Source organism: Urocampus carinirostris, chromosome 15, assembly GCF_059441175.1.
Source record: "Urocampus carinirostris isolate Australia breed hairy pipefish chromosome 15, RoL_Ucar_1.0, whole genome shotgun sequence".
NCBI classification, from domain to species: Eukaryota; Metazoa; Chordata; class Actinopteri; order Syngnathiformes; family Syngnathidae; genus Urocampus; species Urocampus carinirostris.
Window position 1 is genome coordinate 22,404,865 of NC_142363.1, and position 22,435 is coordinate 22,427,299.

Below are 22,435 nucleotides of genomic sequence, written 5' to 3' on the forward strand. Positions count from 1 at the left end.
TGCAGTTGAGAGGGTTCAGTGACTCAGATTCGATCTATTGCTTGTGAATGACTATGTGTGATGTCTGTTGATGTCTTTGCGACACCTATTGCAGCCTGGTCATCCTAGAAGGGGGGATTACCTCATGTGCGGTCCCTTCTGAAGGTTTATTCATTTTCCTCATGCTGAGGTTTTTAGTTTTTCCTTGCCCCAATGTAGATTTTAGAACAGGGGATGGTGTTATAATAGTCTGTACAGCCCTTTAAGAGTTCTTGTGATTCAGGGCTATACAAATAAACATGACTTGTGGGAATATCGTAAGCTGCCAAAGAAGTTCATATTACATCCAGTCATTTATAGGATTCTTACTGCTTATTGAGAGCTTAAATTATCTGAGCATCTAAAAAATAAGGTAAAAAAGGGCTAGGAGCAAAAACAGTTTATCCCACAATGCCCCGTTTACTATAATATCCGAAGTGATGGCTCAGCACAACCACACGCCAGTATATGCGTATCGATGAGTGAAACTGAGAAGGTTGTCATTTTCGAGAGCCTTCTCCATCCAGGCCCCGATGCTGTGGAATGCCCTTTCCCCTGAGATTCCATCTGCAACCTCAGTGGAAATGTTTAAATCTAATCTTAAAACACACTTCTACCCTATAGCATATGAATAACCTATATTTTATGTTGATAATATGTGTATTATTTGCCCTCATGTAGGTTTTAGATGAGATGGTGTCATAATAGTCTAGTTTGCAATAGTCTTTGATCTGTGTATCCCTTTGAGACGGATTAAGGGCAATACAAATAAACCTGACTTGTGTAACAGCGATACTTTTACATATGACATTACAGTTCAGGGTGTCTCCTGCCCACTGCTTGCTGGGATGGGCTCCAGACCCCCGCGACCCTACTGAAGATAAGCGGTATGGCTAATGAGATGAGATGAGATTAATTTTATTACCTGATCGGGCTCGTATGCACAATTGCCCATATTTTGAGCAAATCTTAAATCATAAATGGCTGAAACAAATTTGTTCCAAACCTCCCAAAACCGTTTAAGTTAACCCTAAACAGCTATAAAACGAATCTTGCTGATCATTAAAAACGCACTCAAATTAGTAATTAACAAAAAACAGTAAAAGGTTGTTAATAAAATGACTAAAGGATCGTTCTCCAGTAACGTCTGGAAATTTTATAAATGCAATTTTTTTTCTCTTGCATATCCGGCAAAATTCTTGAAAAACTCATCTTGTATCGCAAACTTCTCGTGGCTTGAGTAGCTCATTTGTAGAGTTGTCACTGTATTTATTGTACATTTTCAATGTAACTATGTTGGTAACTTAATAAATTCAGGTTTACTTTAAAGGAGTAGTTACATTGTTTTTACATGTCAATTACATTTAGTTACATTTACAAGTTACACCAGGCCCTTTGAGGACAGCCATTATGCTGATGTGGTCCTCTTTGAAAATGAGTTTGACACCCCTGGTTTAATATGTACCAAACCATTGGTGCGCCCTCGATTGTTGGAAAATACTGTGTGTCAATCAAATTTAATTTTATATGAAAATACTCCCAGAAAGTCTATGAATTGACTATTAAATAGTCACTCCTTTAAATCTCCAAACTAGAAAAGACTTCAAAACTCCTTGTGACACCCATACAGTCAAGTATGCTAATGGTGAAACTACATTAAAGCGCTGGGTATTGCAAGAACAGCGGGAGATATCCGAAGAGCCTCCAAGCACATGCAATCTGCCTTTTCAGCAAGTGTGAAAAGTGGGAGGCTTTTTTAGGGGGTTGGAATGTGGGACGCGTCCGTCTCCCTCGCTGCAAGATGAATACACGTCCCGCTTTGACAAAGCTTCCTATTAGCAGCAGCCAAAACAGGCATAAACAACTTTTACATCTCATTAAGAAGCACACAAACAGGCTGAAAAAAGTGGATGGACCTCCGATAGTTGGAGTACGCTGTCGGCAAATAGAGAAAGCTTTTGGCAAGCTGGAGAAAAGCCTTTTATTTCGTTCTCTTGGTGAATAATCCCGTCAACATAGCGGGGAGCTGCCAAAAACACTAAATCATCATCCAATTATGATGCCTTTGCAGAGGACTTCCAGGATTTTGTTTTGGCCTGATGATAAACTAGAAAGCAAAGCAGCCTTCATGTTAGGGAAAGCTGTATGCATCAGTTATAAAGCCTACGTGGAAAAAGAGCAGTGTTTGCATAGTAGCCTCCGTTAGATTGACACTACACAAGCCTACATCAACGGGTATAGAGTAACACGGCCTGTGAGTTGGTTGATCAGGTATCCATTATCTGCACCGCTTATCCTCAGTAGGGTCGCGGGGGTGCTGAAGCCCATCCCGGCTATCTTCAGGAAGTGGCCATGGAACACCCTGAACTGGTTGCCAGCCAGTTGCAGAGCAAATCAGGTATCCATGTTGTTTAAATTAGCCTATAAAGATTCAAACAGCACTTTAAAAATACTTGGGTCAAAGACAGCCCATGCCAGATTATTAAAAAAAGGCCCAAGCTGAGTAATGAAAACAGCGCAAACTGAGGAATGAAAACAGTCCTAGCCTGGGTTAACAACAGACAACCCCAATATGTTTACTTTTGGTAATATCCACCCAATTTGGTTAATCAATTTTTTAACCAAATTTTAATTATTTCAACCCAACAGTTTTTAGTGTGGGTAAAATCTCAACTTCCCTACAGCCTATAAAGCAGCATTGGGTAACTAGCAAAAGTGGCTTGGCTGTTTCTGGAAGCAGTGACTGGTTGAGCACCTTTGTTTTGATTAAATTAAGAACGAATTAATTTTATTAATCAACCAGTTTTTATAAAACTGAAAATTTAAGATGTCTTTAGAAATAGAAATTATCAAAAATACCCCAAATTTCAGCTTTTCACCAGTACTAAGTATTTTTATTTTCATCCATATTAGAATACATAAAAAAGGAAACTATTGGTAAATGTTCTGCATTTACACAGCACTTTTTCAAGTCACTGAAGACCTCTCAAAGCATTTTACAACGACACACACACACACACACACACACACACACGCGCAAGGTGGCTACCTGCTTTTCGAGGGCATTAAGAGTTCACCGTCTCGCCCAAGGACTCCAACAAATTTAAGCTGGGAATCTGTCCCAAGACAAGCGCTCTACCTCCAACCTCAAGAGCTCAACCATGGCATTTAAAAAAATTCTAATACTGCTTATCCCAAATTTTAGTCAACAATTTACTTTGACTTATGGAAAAGCCAATACCAATAACAGTTTCTCTTCAGCAAATAACACAAGTTGGGCTGTAAACAACTTTAAAAATAGACTTTCCTTGCAGAGGGAGGGGAAATCACAATAGATTCGAGAAGAGTCAACCACCAACATTGGTTGCAGCCCCAGAATGTTGTGTCCAGGGCTCACAATAATTTGACACAAGGAAGATATCATAAAGAATATTTAACTGTTAACTTGAAAATATCCAGATATCACCTTTCGTGGGCCAGGATTTTCAGAGACTATCTCTAAATAGTGATGTTTCAAACCACCGACACGGGGTTATTTTCTATATAGGCTGATATTTGAACTACCACGAGAAGAGACTCATGTCCAAGACTGTCAGAAACATTAAATAAAAATAAAAATCAAAATAAGACTTAATTAGAAGCACAGGGTTACAAAATAGCAAGGAGCACAAAAATTGTACAGCATAGAATTATATAAAAGGCAGCAAGTATGTCAAGCAGCCAACCAGCTTGGAGCATCTCCCTTCAGTGCCAGAGGCAATAAAGTGTCCTGCAGATATATAATTGTTTTGCTTCACTTCCTCTTTTTGTGGCGAAGATGCTGCAAAACCGCAGCAACTCAGACAAGCAGCCAGCACCGCTGCTCAGCACTCAGACTCACTAATAGCCCACTCGGGCTCCCACGCAGATACATTTTTGCAACACCTCCTTTGCATCAATTTCACTTGTAGTCATTTGAACTTGAAACATAACATTCGAACAACTCGACATCTGATTGGCCTTCAAAAAAAAATAAAATAACGCTCGACCCCAGTGAAATGCTTAGCATCGGTATTGGTAGTTTTAGCGTCGCCGTTACGAGTGTTTCCACGCTGTCTGTTGATAACCTCATAAGTCCGCTTTATGACCGTTTTGACTTTCGCAAATTCTCTGTGTGTACGACAATGAAAGTGTTTTATGGTGTTGGATTTTAACAAGCATCTAGCCGGCGAAACTATCAGTCATGCTCATTTCTCCTGGTGGCACAACACCATTTGACGCAGCTTTGATTGATGGCAATGTCACTGAATCTCGCCTTTAACGTCTTTACAAACAATCCCACAGAAGAATACTGGGTTCCATTTTCATAGGGAAGCCATGAGACCAGATGTACTGCTTTCATGCAGTCCATCTGTCCTATACGATTCCGAATAAGAAAAACATAACGGCATTTTAACAGCCCAACATATGTTGTTACCATTAGGTACTTGCTACAACAAGGGTGGGCAAACTTTTAGGGTTGTGGGACGAATTAGTTTGAAATATTTGGCAGATGGGCAAAAAATGGATCACCAAAACAGTCAAATTAAAAACCTGGCAATATATAGGATCATGTAGACCTTTTTCTCATTTTGATTTATGAATAAATATACACTGCAAACATCAATGTGCATTTTATATTGTATATTTGTATTGACAATTACAAAAGAAAAGGAAAATTATATTTTGTATTTTTAAGCACTTAATTGCATTGAAAACAAAACAAAATGCAATAGGGCTAGCTGAGAAGGGTATTTGCTTGTATAAAATTCAATACATATTTTGAAAAATAAAATGAATACGTTATTTTAAAAAAAGAACAACTCCAGAGTAATGTAGTCAGCTATTGTTTGACTTGAGTGCAGGACATATGCAGACCACAGACCAAGCCACAATAGGGACAGGAACTGCATTTAAACAACTTTAGTAGTACTTTGTTACTTTATTTTCCATTATTTACATTTATTCTAGTTTTCTAGTGTTCGTTTAGTGGGTCGGATTAAAAGAATCTGACGAGCCTAGACCTGAGCTACAGGGTTTCAATGTTACTCTGGGAACAAGTACAGCAATAATTGGTTTATCTTTTGATTAATAGTGGTAAATCTGATAATTAACTTATTTTTTTTAGTCATTATTTCAAATGGATATGAACTATTTATCATTCAGTGAGTGAGTGTTGATATCATGGCGGGAAAACACAATTGATGGTACCTTGCTTTAGCTAAAAACAAAAAATGGCTTAATACAACCCAATCTGCTAAAACACAGAACAAATGAACTATCATTGACTATCAGAAATATTTACTAATTGTATGTACACAAATGTATAAAACTGTTCTCAGAAAGTATAAAACCGTCCCAAAAAGTGCAGATTTCCAATTGTTTTTCAAACCATCATAAATGGTCAATTTTTTGCGTTCACCAAAACGAGGTACTAACACAAATACCTATACCTTTACTAAAGAACAAGGATTAGTAGCTTGGAATTTTAAACTGTCTGGGTGGATAGCGCACAGCCCCATGGTGCAGAGCTCAGGGTTCGATTTCAGCAACCGCGGTCTCCCCATGCGGAGTTTGCATGTTGTACCCGTACCACTGAGGGTTTCCTCCGGGGACTGCTGTTTCCTCCCACATTCTAATAACATGCTTCATGTTATTTGGCCGGTCTAAATTGTCCCTAGATGTGACAGAATGAGTGAGTTGTGTGGATGGAAACCAGTTCAGGGTCTCCCCTGCTCAAAGATTGCAAGAATAGGCTCCAGTAGCCTCCACACCTGAGTGCGGATAAACGGCTGAGAAAATTGATGGATGAATATATCAAAGTATTTCGTACTTTCCCACGAAATAAGTAACATTTCGTCCTTTTATTTAGAAATTGTAGAACCGCATCCAAAAGATTGCAACACGGCGGCTGTAAAAACAAAGCCTTAAACAGATGAGTGACGCATAGTCAGGGGAGGCAGGTGAGGCTGTGCCTCAGAGATATGAAATAAAAATATGTATATGAAATGGTTATATTTTGTGTTTAAGTTCTTTCTCATTGAACTACAATGTTTTGGATTTTTTTTTCTAAATCACAGAATATTCAAATTACAAAAATTAGTAAAGAATATGGTATCACTAGTGATCCAAATAGTATTCATCCAATTACTCTGAGTGTCTACAGATGCAGAGTGAGTCACGCAATCCCCATGCCTCATGGCAGAGGGGGGTAGTGAGAACAAGGCGCACACTTCTGCCACAAACAACATAATTTGAGATAGTATTGGCAAGCTAAGAGGAAGTCAAACTATCCAGAAAATATTGTGTTATTGCGTGGACCTTTTTCATAAGAATTACCCATCTACCGATGATTTCATTAAAAAGGAGCAGCAAATACATTTCATTTAGAATAGAATAGAATATACCTTTATTGTCATTGTTACAAATGGGCTAACATATTGTGACAACGAAATTGGGCATGACACTCCAGTTTTACACATAGTGAGGGTATGAGCAAGAAGATAAAGGAACAGAGAAGATAATGTTATAAAACAAGGGGAATAAGGCTATAGTTATAATTTACATGGTATTTACACAACAATGTCAGCATGTGGGATGTTACATACAGGGTTGTCGTGATAACGTTGTATCGTAACGGTTGTGCAATATTGCATTTGGTGCAAAGTCATCATGGTGCAAAAATAGTCCGCATATACATTGGTGCAAGCATAGACATCATAGTGCAAAAAAAGGAAATGGTCAGACATTGTGCAATTTGAGCATTAAACGTAGTGCAGTCGACATGTGCAAGAACAAGACTTGAGTAACATTATATTCGTATGAGGTAGTGTTGGCACGAGTTTTCAGTTTTTGTGCGGTGTCTGTTGAGCAGTGAACAGACATAGTGCAGACAGCATGTACGTGAGTACCATTTTACATACGTGTGAGGTATTTTTTTTTTTTGCATCGTGAAAAGAGTCGAAATCTAATCTTAGACCCAGGTTAATAAGTTCCTGGCGACTTAAGGTGATAGTTGCCGAACAGGTATTTATCAAAGAAAAGATAAGAGATAAAAGAACACTTAAAGTAAAAAGATTTACTGGAGAGACACGTGAAGCCGCTGCGTGTAGTCGCGCCGCCATCTTACAAGCCAAGACAAGGTTTTTCGTCTTTCTACGCAACAGTTTGCTTTCTTGTGATGCCCATTAAAATGATGAATTTAAAAAAATTCTAATTCTGACCGTGCCTCACCAGACGCAAACCTCACTGATGCACAGTTCACTAGCTAGTGCTAACAAGCCAAACAATCAAATTCTGAAAATCAGCTTCCAGCTGTTTAGTTGTGTTTTACAATAGATTAAGTATTATCTGATCATTAAATACTGTCAAGTTGACCATTTCTGAGCCTTATTTGCAACATTCAAAAAAAACTCACCCCCCTAACTGGGCTTCATGCTGACAAGCAGAAACCTGCCGCTTTGACAAAGCGCCTACGGGCTTGAGCGGTTACATAACGAAATCTCGCTTTGGCGTAATCTGAAGACGTGCGGAGTTGGGGTTCATTTGCGGTAGAAAGTATCGGTAGGCTGGCAGTTTATTTTTTCGAGAAGGAGGCCAATGGACAATAGGGATAGACACAATAGGCGTTTAAAGTGACCCACATATCGCCGACGACTCAAAGCGTGCTGCTCATGAGTGGAAGAGGGATTAGTCGACTCACAATTCACTTTGCTAAGGCTTGCCGATTTTGAACATCCTAGCTGACAAAATGTGATATTAATTGAGGCCTCAGCTCTCTCTCTGTATAACTGTCGATCGATATTCAATTCAGGCCATTAGGGACTTGCACATTTGTCATAGAATAATTATAGCGGAACAACCCATTATTCTCTCCCTGTTGAGGAGAATCGACATGAAAAGTGTCCAACTTGTGACAAGATGCTTCAACCCCTAGGGAGAATTGCCCGAACACAAGAGATGGCAGTGTCAAGATGCAGTTTGACACACACCATTGAGTCGGCACCACCCGAGAGTCATCGCCTGCCCTGTCGATGCAGACAAAAAAATAAGAAAAATAAAATAAAAGTCAGGCTTGCCTTTCTGTAGACAATCATATTTGGGGAGTCCTCATCCGGGTCTGCCAAGCCGATGGCAACCTGCTCTTTGGAGGCCTCCGCCATCTTCACTCAGACCTGTCAGACATAACAGATGCACCATGTGAATAGCGGCACAGAATTTGGTTGAACATCATGCTTGTTGTAGAGCGGTGTCTAAGTGAAAATAAGGAGAGAAGACATCAATGGTTTTTGAACTTGCAAAGATGGTTCTTCAGATAAGAATGCCCCAACCGTTCTAAAAGCCTTCCCCCTGAGCCCTTTTTATTACATATCCTAGATGAAAAAAGCAGATCCACCCTTAAGTATGTGAGGAAACAGCAACTTGATTGGCTAATAGTTAAATAGTCAAAAACAGTGCGCAATAATAGTCAAAATAAAGAGCTGGCATTCTATGAGCTCTCCTTTGCAGGTGTCCAATATTAAAAACAATAAATGTTTCAAGGTGGAAGGTTCAAATAAATAAAGTGTCAAGCTGGGGGGAGGGGATCGTTGAAAATTTTAAAAATGACTCAGTAGGGAACATAATTGAACCTACTCAAAACAAATATATTCCAACATGACCAGTTAATTAAAGCAATATTTTTTCATGGCCCCGTCAGTAAGCTTATAGTTACATCATACAGTGAAGAAATTTCCTTTATGTAAAAATTCCCATTACATGAACATTAAATGAAAAAAGCCTGTAGTATGCAATCATAGCCTACATTTAATATTTTAACAGAAGTGGGCAAAAAATAAATCATTTGTAAGAATGAATGAAGAGCATTTGAAGAGCCGTAAACCTTGCAGGCCACATCCAGCCTGAGGGGCCTCAAGCTTGACTATTGTGGTTTATAGGCTTTTGAGGGTCACGTGACTTAAGCAATAGCCATATTGGATTGCACGTAAAACAGAAAATGAAACTACAAATCAATTTGCTTCACAAGTTTAAACAAGATTTTGGAGACTAGGTAAGAGGAAAAGTACAGAGTAATTGAATTGACTCGTCTTTATTGTCATTGATGACGTAGTAAAACACAGAATGGCACAAGATTAGACATGACACTACAGGTTAAACACGTAATAAAAAAAAAAGATAAGCCTGACACCGAAGACCACTTGATATACCGATCAAGCCTGTACGAGTTTTGAGCCAATAAAAGCCTTAAGGCATGTAACCAGTAGGATAGTGGTTGAATGATAAGTCAACTGAGAACAACAGTCATCATTCAGTCCTTGGCTGGGTAATTTACAGCATTGAGGTTCATTTACCATTGCGAATGTCATGAAATATCAGATACAGCATACCAATTATTGTTTACCAACAGTTTGTTTCAACACTGGAACCTTCATGTTGATGCAAGAAAACCTTAAATAGCAGTACAGAAATGAGCTTGTTATCCAATTTCTGCTCTTGTGGTTGATAAAACTGTAGGTATTACAAGTGTTTGTAGGAATATTCTACTACTGTTGGCCATCTGTTGTACCATGTCTACAAGTCTTATCGGAGACATAAAATGTCTGGATCTGGTTGCAACTCCTCGTTTATTCATCTATCCATCTATCTTGGTCATATCCCTCAAGAGGGTTTTTTTTAAATACTCAAGAAATTAGCATTAATTCAACATACTATGAGGCTCAATTAGAAGGCGCTGACATAATTGTCTGCAATCCTACTGCTACGGGTACTCAATAAAAAAAAAAAAAAAACCTTGTGAAAGAATGTAGAAAAATATGAAAAATGGTGCGTTTTGGTCACGGAGTAAGCTATATTATTCCTTGTGACATTTAATGGTCAAATATCACACACTGTCCCTTTGTAACCTACTGATTTAATTAATGACAGATTTTACATCTACGGCTAGCTACCAAAGAAATGGCTGTAAACAGTTTCAACTGAGGAAAAGCAGTTAAGGTAAGAATCCAGGTAAATGCAATTGCTTTATCATAAAATGAAGCAGAAAGCAAGAGCAGGCTTTTATAAACAAAAACTAAATCCATATAAAACTGAAACGTTAATTTCAAAAGAGAAAACTCACCAACTAGGACAAAAGAGACCCCACCAAACAAGAAGGGCAGTTTAGCAATAAGAGCTAAATGCAATTTGAATAATGACAAACAGGTGGGAAGGACTCAAGATTTGGCAAGATCTGATTGGTCGGCAGAAGTGAAGCTAATGAAACCAGGTGGAGATATGAGGAACAAAAATCGGCACATTCTCAAGAACCCAATAGATGTTAATGGCATGTTCCATAATTAAGCAATTTGGGGAATAATCATTACAAATTTAATAAGCAAAGCCAACAGTACGGAACATATTAGTTGTTGTCCCTTAATTTGTTCAGTGTAATTATTTACATTTTAGGTAGGGATTGGCAAACCAAAAATGCTGAAAGAGCCATATTGGACCATAACAAAAAAACATGTTTGGAGTTGCACAAAATAATAATAATAATAATAATAATAATTTCCTTTGTATTGTCATTCTTTGTAACAATGTACACAGAACGAAATGTCGATACACCTGACCCGTTGTAGCGAGCCGATGCAGCCGCAGCCAACAGAGGGCGCCGCCATTTTACCAATTAGGTATGACTCAGCCGAGGCGCGAACCAGCGACCTCCCAGTCTCAAAGCGGGCACACTACCATCTAGGCTACTGAGCTGGTTGAAAAACTTTATATAAGCCTATGCACAGGGTTGGGGAGGGTTACTTTAACTTGATTACTTTCAATTACTTTTGGATTACTCCAATACCAAATATGCCAATAAAAGACAAAAGAAACTAAATATGAATAAAATGATGACTCACAACATGTGGTAATCTTTCTCTCCTGGCTTTGATCTCTTTGATCTCCGGCAAAACTAACATAAAATGCGACAGAAACAAAATGAAAATAAATCCAAACAGCTTGCCGACATCATTTTTGCCGTTCCATGTATTCCGTTACTCCCCAAGCCTGCACAAAATTTAGTAATTTTATTCATATTCAGTTTATTTTGTCTTTTATTAGCATATTTGGTATTGGAGTAATCCAAAAGTAATTAAAAGTAATCCAGTTAAAGGAACCCTACCCAGGCTATGCATAACAACACATAGTCAATTCATGTTTATTTGTATAGCCCTTAATCACAAGTTGTCTCAAAGGGCTGCTGGATGGAAGGAAGAAAGAGAAAAAAAAGAGCAAAAGAGGACTAAAGAAAGACAGAAATGAAGGAAGAGAGAAAAAAGACAGGATGAAAAGAAGAAAGAAAGACAGGACGAAAGGAAGAGAGAAAGAAAGAAAGGACAAAGAAACACGTATATATCCCCTTAAAGACCGTACAGTAAATCCTATTGGGACTCAGTTTGAATGATATCCCCGTTTTTCTACTAAATCAAGGAAGACAATCCCATTTTAGCTCCGCGCCATAGAGTAGAAGAAAAAAAACACTCACAGGGGGATGAGTAGAAAATAGAAAGAAAGAGAGACAAAGAGAAAGGATGAGAAAAAGAATGAAACAAAGGAAGAGAACGAGAAATAGAGACCAAGGGAGAGAAAGAGAGGGAAAAAAGGAAGAGGGGAAATAAAGGATGAGAAAGGGAGAAAGAAAGAAAGAAAGAAAGAAAGAGAAAGAAAGAAGAGAAATATGAAGATAGAATGAGAGAGAATAAAGAAAGAGAGAAAGAAAGGGAAGAGAGAGAAAGGAAAAAGTGACCTAGAAGGGCGGAAAGAAAGAGAGAGATAAGAGAGAAAGACATATAGATGCAGAGAACGAGAGAAGCATAAAGAGAGATACATAATTACGGTATGTACCTATATTCATTGCAAGACGTTAAGAATATTTGTGTTGCGTTTGTCCTACAGAAACCAAATCATTTTCCATTATCAAACATTTTTGAAAAAAAGCCAGGGAGTCACTGAGAAGCGCCAAAGAGCCGCATTCAGCTACAGACCCGCTTGTTCCTGACCCCGATTTAGGACCTCTTCTACAAAGCTAATCACCTTTCAAAGTCTGGCAAATTTTACCATAAAATGTATATTTATAGTTTTCTGAAACATACTGTCAATAAAATACAGTTGTGTCATGGGCTAAAGTGCTAAAAATAAAGTGAAGATTTTCCAAATGAACATGTAAAATTGTTGTTAGTACTTTGGAGAGAAAAATAAGTATTTTTAAAGGGGCAATGTGTATTTTTGACCACAAGATGCTGTATTGAGTAGTGCAACTGAAAACGAGCGCTCAAAAGAGCAAAGAAGAATACAAAATTTGGAGACTCAAAGCGACCACAAAGCAAGTCAAGTCAAGTCATGTTTGTCTCTATAGCCCTTAATTACAAGGAGTCTCAAAGGGCTGCACAAACTATTGCAAACTACAGACTATTATTACAGCATCCCCTAATCTAAAACTTACATGAGCGCAAGGGAAAAACTCAAAGACCTCAGCATGAGGAACTGTAAAGTTATTCTTTATGTATTTCATAATCAAGAAATACAAAGAGGGCATGCAAATCACTACTTCTCATTAGGTTGCAAGGCTGTAATCAGTTTCATTTTGAATCTCCACCACTCTGCATCCACCTGCTACTCCTCTCGACCAGATCAAGTCACGTCACATTTTCTTCTACTTTTTGCCCAGCTCTGAGCTAGGTTTTTGTTTATTTGGGTACACATTCAGAGCTGCAAGACGGTCTACATTTACATCGGTTCCTTCTAGGTGAGGCCCATGTTGTGTAAAATAAATGGGATTTCTCGACTTAACAGTATTTTAAACATGCACGTTTATCATATCTTTGCTTATTTGTAATAAAAATAAATAAATAAAGTTTTTTTACACTAGGACAGGGGTGGCGAACAAGCGGCTCTAGAGCCGCATGCGGCTCTTGGCCAATAAGAATGCGGCTCTTTGCCTCATCATATTTTCTATATACTGTGGCTCTTTGCCTTGTTTCATGTTTAGGTTTTTTGTGTGTATTCAGGGTGGACACTTTCCTTGAAATCAATACAAGAACAATACTTGTTGTATTGTAAGGAGAGGAGTGTGTTATGGGAAATAATATGTTTTTAATTGTGTGTGTTTGTGTGTGTGTGTCTGTCATGGCAGGTCAGTGCATGGTGTGGCTCTTTGACTCTCACAATTAAAAATGTCAGCTCTTTGTGTCAAACTTGTTCGCTGAGGGTGCGCAGAGATCCGCCCACCTCGAGCGCTCACCCAATCAAAATGCTCTTATTGGCTTGCTGGCGTTTTTATTCATTTACAGTTTGTTTGTGGGTTTTTATTATAAAGTATCTCAACAGTAAACATACATAGTTTAATGAGCCTTCATTTGAAGGGTTTCTTAGCAACCTACTGCCAAAACAGGATATGTCTATGTGAGAACTTGAATGTAAACTGTAGTTGAGAATGTGCCCTGCATACTCGATGAAAGGCTATTTAGCGTTGCTTTGACTTGAATGAGCCAACACCTGATTTTAACCACTCGACTTTGGAACGCCATGAATATATATACTATTGTCAAATTTTCTCTCCGAGCCGTATATACTCATGAAAAGAGCCATATACGGCGCGCATATACCTGTCAACCTGTACGTTTTTGCCGCACAAAGTGCGTTTATTATGCATTTCAAGACGTGTATGACGTACGAGAAAATCTGTGCGGAAAAACGCAAATTTGTCAATTATGGGTACCACCCGGTAAACACCGGCTATCACGAAACGGCAAATCAATCAAGTCAAACGAGTTCGCCGCGGTAGCCTCTATCTCGGTATCTTTTTTTTGTTGCAAACGAAGCAAGCGGTTTGATGCTACTGTGCGTATGCGTCTGCAGCCTCGGCTTTCATGTGGTAGTTATTGTAGTGAAAGGAAGTCCGTCTCTTTTTAGAGACCCGGCTTTTTCGGCTCAACTCATTAAAGAGAGCCGGCTCTCAAACGGCTCACTTGCTTTGATGCATTATATTACGAATTATTATGTCGTATAAAGAAATTAAGGAAAAAGGAAGGAAGTATAAAAGGAGAAAATGAAAAAAGACAGGTTTGTGGTTATCCCTTTAATCAGTATATTACCGACAATATTTTAATGCAGAAAATGAATTCATAATATGAATAAGAAAATGTATTATTCTACATAATTATATTTGCGTGTATTTTTTCCTTCTACAGTGAACGTCCAAGCTACTTAATTTTTGAACTTATTTTATAATAAACCTCATTCATGTCGAGCAACTCAGTATCTCACAACAAAATGTTTATTAACAATATACCGTAAATTCCGGACTATAGAGCGCACCTGATTACAAGCCGCACCCACCACATTTTAAGAGGAAAACCGATTTTGTGCTTACACAAGTCACACCTGTATATAAGCCGCAAGCGCCCACATTGGAAAATGTAACACAAACACAAAATTAACCCAAACCCGACTTTAAGTCCCGCGATTGAAACTGAATGTCCTACATTAAAGTACACAGTCCAAATATCACAGCCGGCCAAATTAACGGAAAATGATACCGGAACTTAAGGTTTGATGCCAACCTGCAGAGTCCGGGTCTCGTTGAAAGTAATCCAAGGAAAAAAGTGTATATTTCCAAAGGTAAGGTTGGGAAAAATATAAATCCACTATTGTCTCACCTTTACCCCACTTCCCCTCACCCAACGTTTGTTACGCCCCTTGTTTTTCATTTGCCTGTGCAAAACATATCAGAATAAGTGTCCAAAATAAATACAAATAAATACATTACAAAAATATACAGTTGCAAATACATATTATACATGGTTACACATATTTACAAAGGAAGACGGTACGCCAAGAGAGTTTTTAAAGCTTTAATAATAATAATATAACTTTCATCCCAAACGGTGCCTGTGACAGGGCAGTTAATGGTAGCAACACGCTAGCAACACGCTCGCAACACAGTAAACGGGTCTGTTAAAAAAACATACCGTACTTGTAAAAATCACGGTAAACCGAGGACGCTTAAGGTTTGCCTGAGGAAATCACTTGTAAAAATCACGGTAAACCGTCCTCATCTTCCTCCTTAGAACTGAAGCCATCAAAGTCGTCTTCCTCAGTGTCGGAAAGAAACTTTGTCATATAGACGTTGTCCCACGCTCCCGCAGCCTCACTCGCGCTGTCACTGTCGCTTGAACTCTCATCAACTCCTGATTCTGTGCCCTCCTCTCTGTCACGCAGCAGACCGGCTTTTCGGAACCCGTTGGTGATGGTGGATTTTTTGATGTGCCTTTCTTTTTGCATTTTGCATGATGCGGTTATGTTTACGCGAATTCAATCTATGCACAAGCCAATAAGTTGCAGTCTTCCTCGGCGCATATATTCCACCGGTCTAAATCTTACCTTTTGTACTCGAGCGCCGCTGGCCGCATCACTGAATAAGCCGCAGGATTTAAATTTTGGGAAAAAAGTAGCGGCTTATAGTCCAGAATTTATGGTATATGATATAACGAAACACATGTACAATACAACATGTTAAACTACATGAATAAAAAATATGGGCCCTCGAGGTATAGGTTTTCAACCCCTGCCCTAGGGTTAAGGTAGTGGTGTGATGCTTATACACCACATGCAATCTCCAGCTGTATAGTTTCTAAACCAGCGCAATATTATTCCTCCACGTTATTAGAAAGTGTTGATCACATGGCGTTACCTCTGATCTCCCGACATTAAAGCGCCTTCCCCACCCACTCGCCCACCGAGTGCTTTTGAGAGCGGCTGTTAAGAGATTTATTTACAACCTCGCCATCACTTTCTCCAGGCTCTCTCTCCCTCTCGGTTCCCCCTCCTGACGCTGGGCGTTGAATTAATTCCGCTCCACGAAGGGTTTTCATAACCCTCCCTCACACATACTTTGCCACCGAGGGCTCCTGTGTGTATTAAATGGGTTAAGGCCTTTGTTAGTCCTTTAATCGGCCTGCGTAGATAGAGGTGAGGGGGTTGGATTACATGCCGTCGACACGCTTCCTCATGTTTGCCTGGCGGGAATACAGTCGGGGGGTTTGGCGAGAAAAAAAGGGAAGAATTCAAGTTTAGTAGCGTTGATGCTTTTTGGAGGCTCTCTAAACATTAGCGTCCGTGTGTTTTAAGAATGTTTAAACATTATTCTGTAAGATCACTCTCTCAAAAGACTTAAAAAAGTGCGTTTTAGTCACTTTAGGTCTCTGTCCTTGGTATTTTATCTTTGTGCTTTTTAGCACTCGTTTTTTACCAAATATCTAGTCACTGTCCCTTGAGACATTAAAGCAATCCCAGAGTCGAATAGAGCACAGTTCTACTGACGATAGCCATGTAATCCTTAAGGAAATCTTGCTCAAAGCGCTTAAGGTTTGCCTGAGGAAATCACTTGTATCGTGTTAACAGGGACAAAAAGCCTCGCTTTACCTAATGGGATTTTTGAGCAATTTTGAGACGATACCATCACCTCATGAGCTGATATTGATGTTTCTCTCTCTTGTTGCTTACCCCGGAAACGAAAACTAGGAAAAAAGGTTCAGGGGGGGGAAATGAGGAGAAAAATGATAGGGTGTGGTCACTTTGAGTCTCCATAGCAGAGGTGACCCAGTACTAGGGAGCTTTTTTATTTTTGATCCGGGACATTAAAGTGTGCTATTGTGCCCGCCTTAGATTAACCGCACTGTTTTGACCGCGATCCATTATCTCGCATCGACTAGTGCTAAGCTAAAACGAACAACACCCCTGCAAGCATGATCCTTTATCCCCGGTTGACTATCGCTGCAAATCGAGGTTGACAGAGCGCATGTTAAAAATGGGGAGGAAAAGCTTCACAAATTTTCACTTATCGAGGGGGGTACTGTGCCCGCCTTAAATGAACCACACTGTTTAGACCGCGATCCATTATCGCCCGTCGACTACTGCTGAATACAAGGGGTAAGAGAACAAAATTTGTTTCATAAATGGCAGCTTTTTTTGTTCTCTCGAGCTAAAATGCACTTATCGAGGGGGGTACTGTGCCCGCCTTAAATGAACCACACTGTTTTGACTGCGATCCATTATCTCCCATCAACTATTGCTGAAAACAAGATGTGAGAGAACAAAATTAGTTTCATGAGTGGTAGCTTTTTTTGTTCCTTTTGGCTGAAATGAACAACTCCCCTGCAACCATGATCTATTATCCCCGCTTGACTATCGCTACAAATCGGGGCTGACAGAGCGCATGTTGGAAATGGGGAGGAAGAGCTTCACGAATTTTCACTTATCGAGAGGGGTACTGTGCCCGCCTTTAATGAACCACACTGTTTTGACCGCGATACATTATCTCCCATCAACTATTGCTGAATACGAGGGGTGAGAGAACAAAATTTGTTTCATGAGTGGCAGCTTTTTTTGTTCCTTTTGGCTGAAATGAACAACTCCCCTGCAACCATGATCTTTTATCCCCAGTTGACTATCGCTACAAATCGGGGCTGACAGAGCGCTTGTTGAAAATGGGGAGGAAAAGTTTTTTTCACTTATCGAGAGGACTACTGGTCCCAATTAGCCTGAATAAAAAAAAGGAAATACAGTATTGTATAAACAGCCTGTAAAAGGGGTTTATTCTTTAGTCTAAAACTATAATCGAGTATTTAATCATTTTAAAAACAACGAAGGTTCCTGATTCACAGATTTAGCCTATCACAGGTCATTTTTGGAACATAAATGAAACGTTTTGAAGACAAACATGGCTACCAGATTAAAAAAAAAAAATCTCCAGAGTCCATCCAGCTTTTTATTTACCTTTTATCTTAGAAAAAGTAATCCAACTTGGAAAAAAACTGATGGGGATTACATCAGAGTAAATACATTTAGTTTGTTGGATTTGTGATGCCCATCCTGAAACCTTTCTGACACTGCTAGTATACAAATGTCAATTCCAAGATTATTTTAAATGGTGTCATCAGAAACGTGTAGCTTCGGTTTACTAAATCACACCCTCTATTAGGTAACTTGAATCATTTTCAAATAAAACTAACACATTGGAAAATCAAATGCCGCGCCGCCATCGTATGCAGGTCAATATGACATCTTCAAAGAGAATAAGTAATAATCCGCCCTCAGCTCCTTCTTTGTCACAGTTGAGTTGGATGGAAGCAGAGCACATTCGTGCTCGCGCATAAAACGGATAATCGTTTGCATCGTCTCTGCCTGCTCATAGGCGACCTTAAGGTTGGCGTAGAACCTTAAGTAAACAAAATCCTGACACTAAGTCTACATGTGAACTTGTACTTCTGGAGAACTGTGATCCGAAAAAAACTAAATTAAATGTGCTTTTCCGGATGAGTCAAGCAAAATGGATGAAATTCATTGATCGTGTTGCTTCCGAATGCAGCGTTATGACAGCTAACAAGAGAGCAGGAGTCAAACGTCTAACTGATATCTAAAACTGTATCTGCCACTGGAGACAACTGGCCAGTAAGTTGTAGAAATCTGGAGGCCTGCCTTACTGAGATACAAAGATGGATGTCACATTTTTTGCGCCTTAACCAAGAAAAAAACTGAAATGTTAATTGTTGGTCCAGCTCGTTGTTGTGATTTGTCCTCAAACACTGCCTTGAACCTCGACAAATGTGATACCACCAGTAGTGACTCGGTCAAAACCCCAGGTGTTATATTTGATCTTAATCTGTTGTTTCCGTTAAATGTCAAATCAAGTCAAGTCATGTTTATTTGTACAGCCTCTAATCACAAGGAGTCTCAAAGGGCTGCACAGACCACAGAGTATTGCAAACCACAGACTATCATGACACCATCTCCTGATCTAAAACCTAAATGAGGCCAAGGAAAAACTCAAAACCTCAACATGAGTAAAATGAAGAGACCTTGAGAAGGGACTGCACATGAGGTAATCCCCCTTCCAGGAGGACCAGGCTGCAGCGGATGTTGCAATCACAAATAATACACGGATATTGTCAACGTGAAATACAGGTCATTCATAACCTATGGAATAGAAGTGTGTTTTAAGCCTCGATTTAAACAGTTCCACTCAGGTTGCAGATCGAATCTCAGTCGGCAGTGCATTCCACAGCACCAGGGCCTGAATAGAGAACGCTCCCTAAACCTGTGAATCTCTTCTTGGCTCTTGGGATCACTAGTAGATCAGCAATTTCAGAGAGAAGACTCTGGACGGGAACATAGTGGAAAATAAATCTGTAAGATATGAGGGAGCAAGTCCATGCATGATTTTGTATACTACCAACAGAACCTTAAATTCATATTACTTGACGAGCTTTTTTCCACCTCCGCAATCTTGCGAAGATTCGCCGATGCTGTCTCAATCAGATGCGGAGATAATGATTCATGCGTTTATTACTTCTCGGCTTGATTACTGTTAATGTATTGCTCTCTGGTCTCCCGAGGTCTGGCATCAAAAGTTTGGAGCTGGTTCAAAATGAGGCAGCAAGACTTTTGACTAAGACAAAAAGTATGAGCGTATCCCTCCTGTATAAGCTAATTTGCACTGGCTCCCAGGCGGCTTAAAATGTGACTTTAAGGTTTTCTTCTAACATACAAAATTTTTCATGGACTTGCGTCCTCTTATCTCTCCAATTTGGTTTCCCCCTGTGTACCTGCATGGAGCCCCGCTCAGAAAAATGTCGGACTACTTGAGACTCCAAGAGCCAAGAAGAAGTCTGCACGCTCGAGAGCGTTCCCTATCCGGGCCCCGGTGCTGTGGAATACTCTACCTCTGGAGATAAAATCTGCCACCTTAGTGGAAGTTTATAAATCTAGACCTAAAACCCACTTCTATTCAATAGCTTATGATTGATGCCCACCTCATATTTTTCTTTTCCTGTCTCTTTCCGACTGCCTGTCTGGTGGTGATACGGGAAGGACGATTTGAGATGAGTCAGCGGACCAGCGGCATGCCAACGCCTGCATCGACTAGCCGGCAGAGATGGGAATCCGTGTCGTTGCTGTTATGGACTTTTTGGACTACTGTATGTTACAGGCATTGTTGTCTCACGGTGCTACGCTGTGCTCCGTGGCACTGTTTTTTGTTTGCAAGATGGCTGACAAACATGGCGGCGACGTCTAGGAAGGGATTCTACTATGTAAAAAGTATACACGTTTCTCAACTTGTGTTTTTTTTAATTAAAATTATCATATATGATATGATAATTAATATATTTTTGCCTAGTATTTAAATCAATGCTTTTTCTAGCTGAATGAAAGTTTTTGTACCACTAGGACGCACTAAATATTACACACTGTCTCTTTAAAAAAAAAAGACATATACCCAATTTGTTTTTTTAAGTACGTTAGACAGGAGTAAACATTTATTTATTCCACTGGAAGATCATTTTTGCTCATTTTAAACATTATTAGTCTAACAATAAAACAACAAAAATATAATATCATTTGAAAAACAAGTTAAAAATATAGTAAAAGAATAAAATGAAATTATTAACCAAAATGAATAACCTGTATTACCTCCTAACCCTCCTTGAACACAAGTTATACACATAAAAAAAACTTTATTATGGCCATTTAAGCCTTGTAAAAACACAAATGAAATTGGTGCCTGAAAATAATTTTGTAACACTTTAAACATTGCGTTAGCTGCCAAAATATTAGTATACACTGCTGTGAGATAAACAACTTGTTAACTGCTCTTGTAGTATAGGAATTATGGTAAACCACCAAGATTACGCACAATTGAATCCTTACAGCAGTGTGGAGAAAAAAAATGAAAAAAAGACAAAAAAAAGAAGAAAAAAATGAAATTAAAAAGGGAAAGAAAAAAATAAGAAAACAAAAATATAGCAAAAAAAAATATTTTTAAAAAGCTGGGGAAAGAGAAACAAAAGAAACAGAAGATTGAAGCAGAAAAAAAATTAAAAATGTAAAAGCAAGAAAAAAGAAAAAGCTAGGAAAAAAAACAATAAAGGAAAAAATGAAAGAGACAGAAAAGAAGTATAAGAAAGCAAGCAGGAAAAAATAATTAAAAGCAAGCAGTAAAGCAATAAAAGCATAAAAAATAATTTAAAAGCATTTTAAAAATAAACAAAAGAAGAAGAAAATAAAATAAAAACGGAATACAATTTTAAAAATAAGGAAAAAGGCAAAAAAGACTAATAATACTAATAATGATGTAATATTCCAAAAAAAGTAATCAATACGTTTTTGAAATATATATTCTCCTAAATTATAATAACATTTATTCATCTCACTCTGCCATGAACTTTTACCTCATTTTTATACGAAATAACTTTAAACTGCAACCCTTGCATGACACAACTAAAAAAATATTCACTTTTCACTGCGACAACAAAAAATACAAAACACAGTAATAAACATTACATATTTAAAAGCGCTACTTGCGGAACACATCCCTTGAAAAACACTGACAAAAATGGGGGCTTATAATAGTGCGCTTGATATACACCCCCACCCCACCCCAAGACTCTTGTCTGGCAACGGCCCTGGTCCACCGCAAAATCAAAACACCCAATAATGAAAAGGAATCAGGGTGGCAGGGTATTTTCCACAGCTGAGAATGCACCCAAACGTCAGGACACTAACTTAGTCTGTTTTTTTTAAAAAAAAGTGAAGCAAAACTCATAAACCCAAGCGTGACGGTGGTCGTGGGACGTCACCCAAAGTGAGAAAACACAGAATCACGCACCCCGATTCACACAGACAGCAGTCCACTGTGGGTGTGCACCTGCCACGCAAAGAAAGTGAAGCATCTTTTTACCTTCCCGAAGCGGAGAGGGGGGCGCAATCCTGTCCGCTTCTCTCCGTTTTCCACCGGCGTGGCTCACCTCCTTAGCAACAAGCTGCGGGTGGGTTCATGGTGTCATTGGCAAGATGGGGAGAAGAAGGGGGTGAAGTGGAGGAACAAGAGAGAGAGAGTAGATAGATGCAGGAGTTGGTTGCTCGCTGCGGCGTATTCCTCCTCCTCCTCCTCCTTCTCCTCCTCCTCTTCACTCCAGTGCTTTAGTTGAGGAGATCCTCACGTCCCCCAGTTTGCTTGAGGATGTGAGTGTGGGATAGAGGGAGAGGGAGATGAGGCGATGAAGGAATTAGAGAGAAGGTAAAGCGGAGTGCACCATGAAATACTGTAAGCAGGAGGCTAAGTTGTGAATGCATGCTGTATTGCCGGCGAGCATACAAAGCTTAGCGTGCTTATTCTCCTAAGTAGGCTAGGAGTTATTTTTATACATCATCTCTATAAATCACTGCATTATGTAATAATAATAGGGAGAGAGGAAAAACTTGTAGCTTGAGGATGCGCCTTCGCGTGTCACTTCCTTCGACGGTGGTGGAGTAATTGAAGCTTAAATGGCAAAGAAGGTGTGTGTGGGGGTTTTATCACGGTAATATGATC

The 22,435-nt window shown here is 39.2% G+C and overlaps 1 protein-coding gene across 3 annotated transcripts in view; it reads right to left on the reverse strand.

Moving 5' to 3' along the window:
- Positions 1–22,133, reverse strand: part of rgs6 (regulator of G protein signaling 6) — an 81,155-nt gene extending 59,022 nt beyond the window's left edge. The window contains exons 1-2 of one of the 3 annotated variants that reach the window (XR_015852802.1): positions 10,154–10,289; positions 8,115–8,210 (exon numbers count right to left, since the gene is read on the reverse strand). Coding sequence is in view for 2 of the 3 variants with exons in the window: in XM_088353767.1 (XP_088209893.1) it covers positions 8,115–8,198 (84 nt within the window). In the remaining variant the exon portion in view is untranslated. Of the gene's footprint in view, positions 1–8,114; positions 8,211–10,153; positions 10,292–21,802 lie in introns of those variants that run through there. The other 2 variants (XM_088353767.1, XM_088353766.1) reach the window with 2 other exon arrangements.
- Between the last annotated feature and the right edge of the window lie 302 nt (positions 22,134–22,435).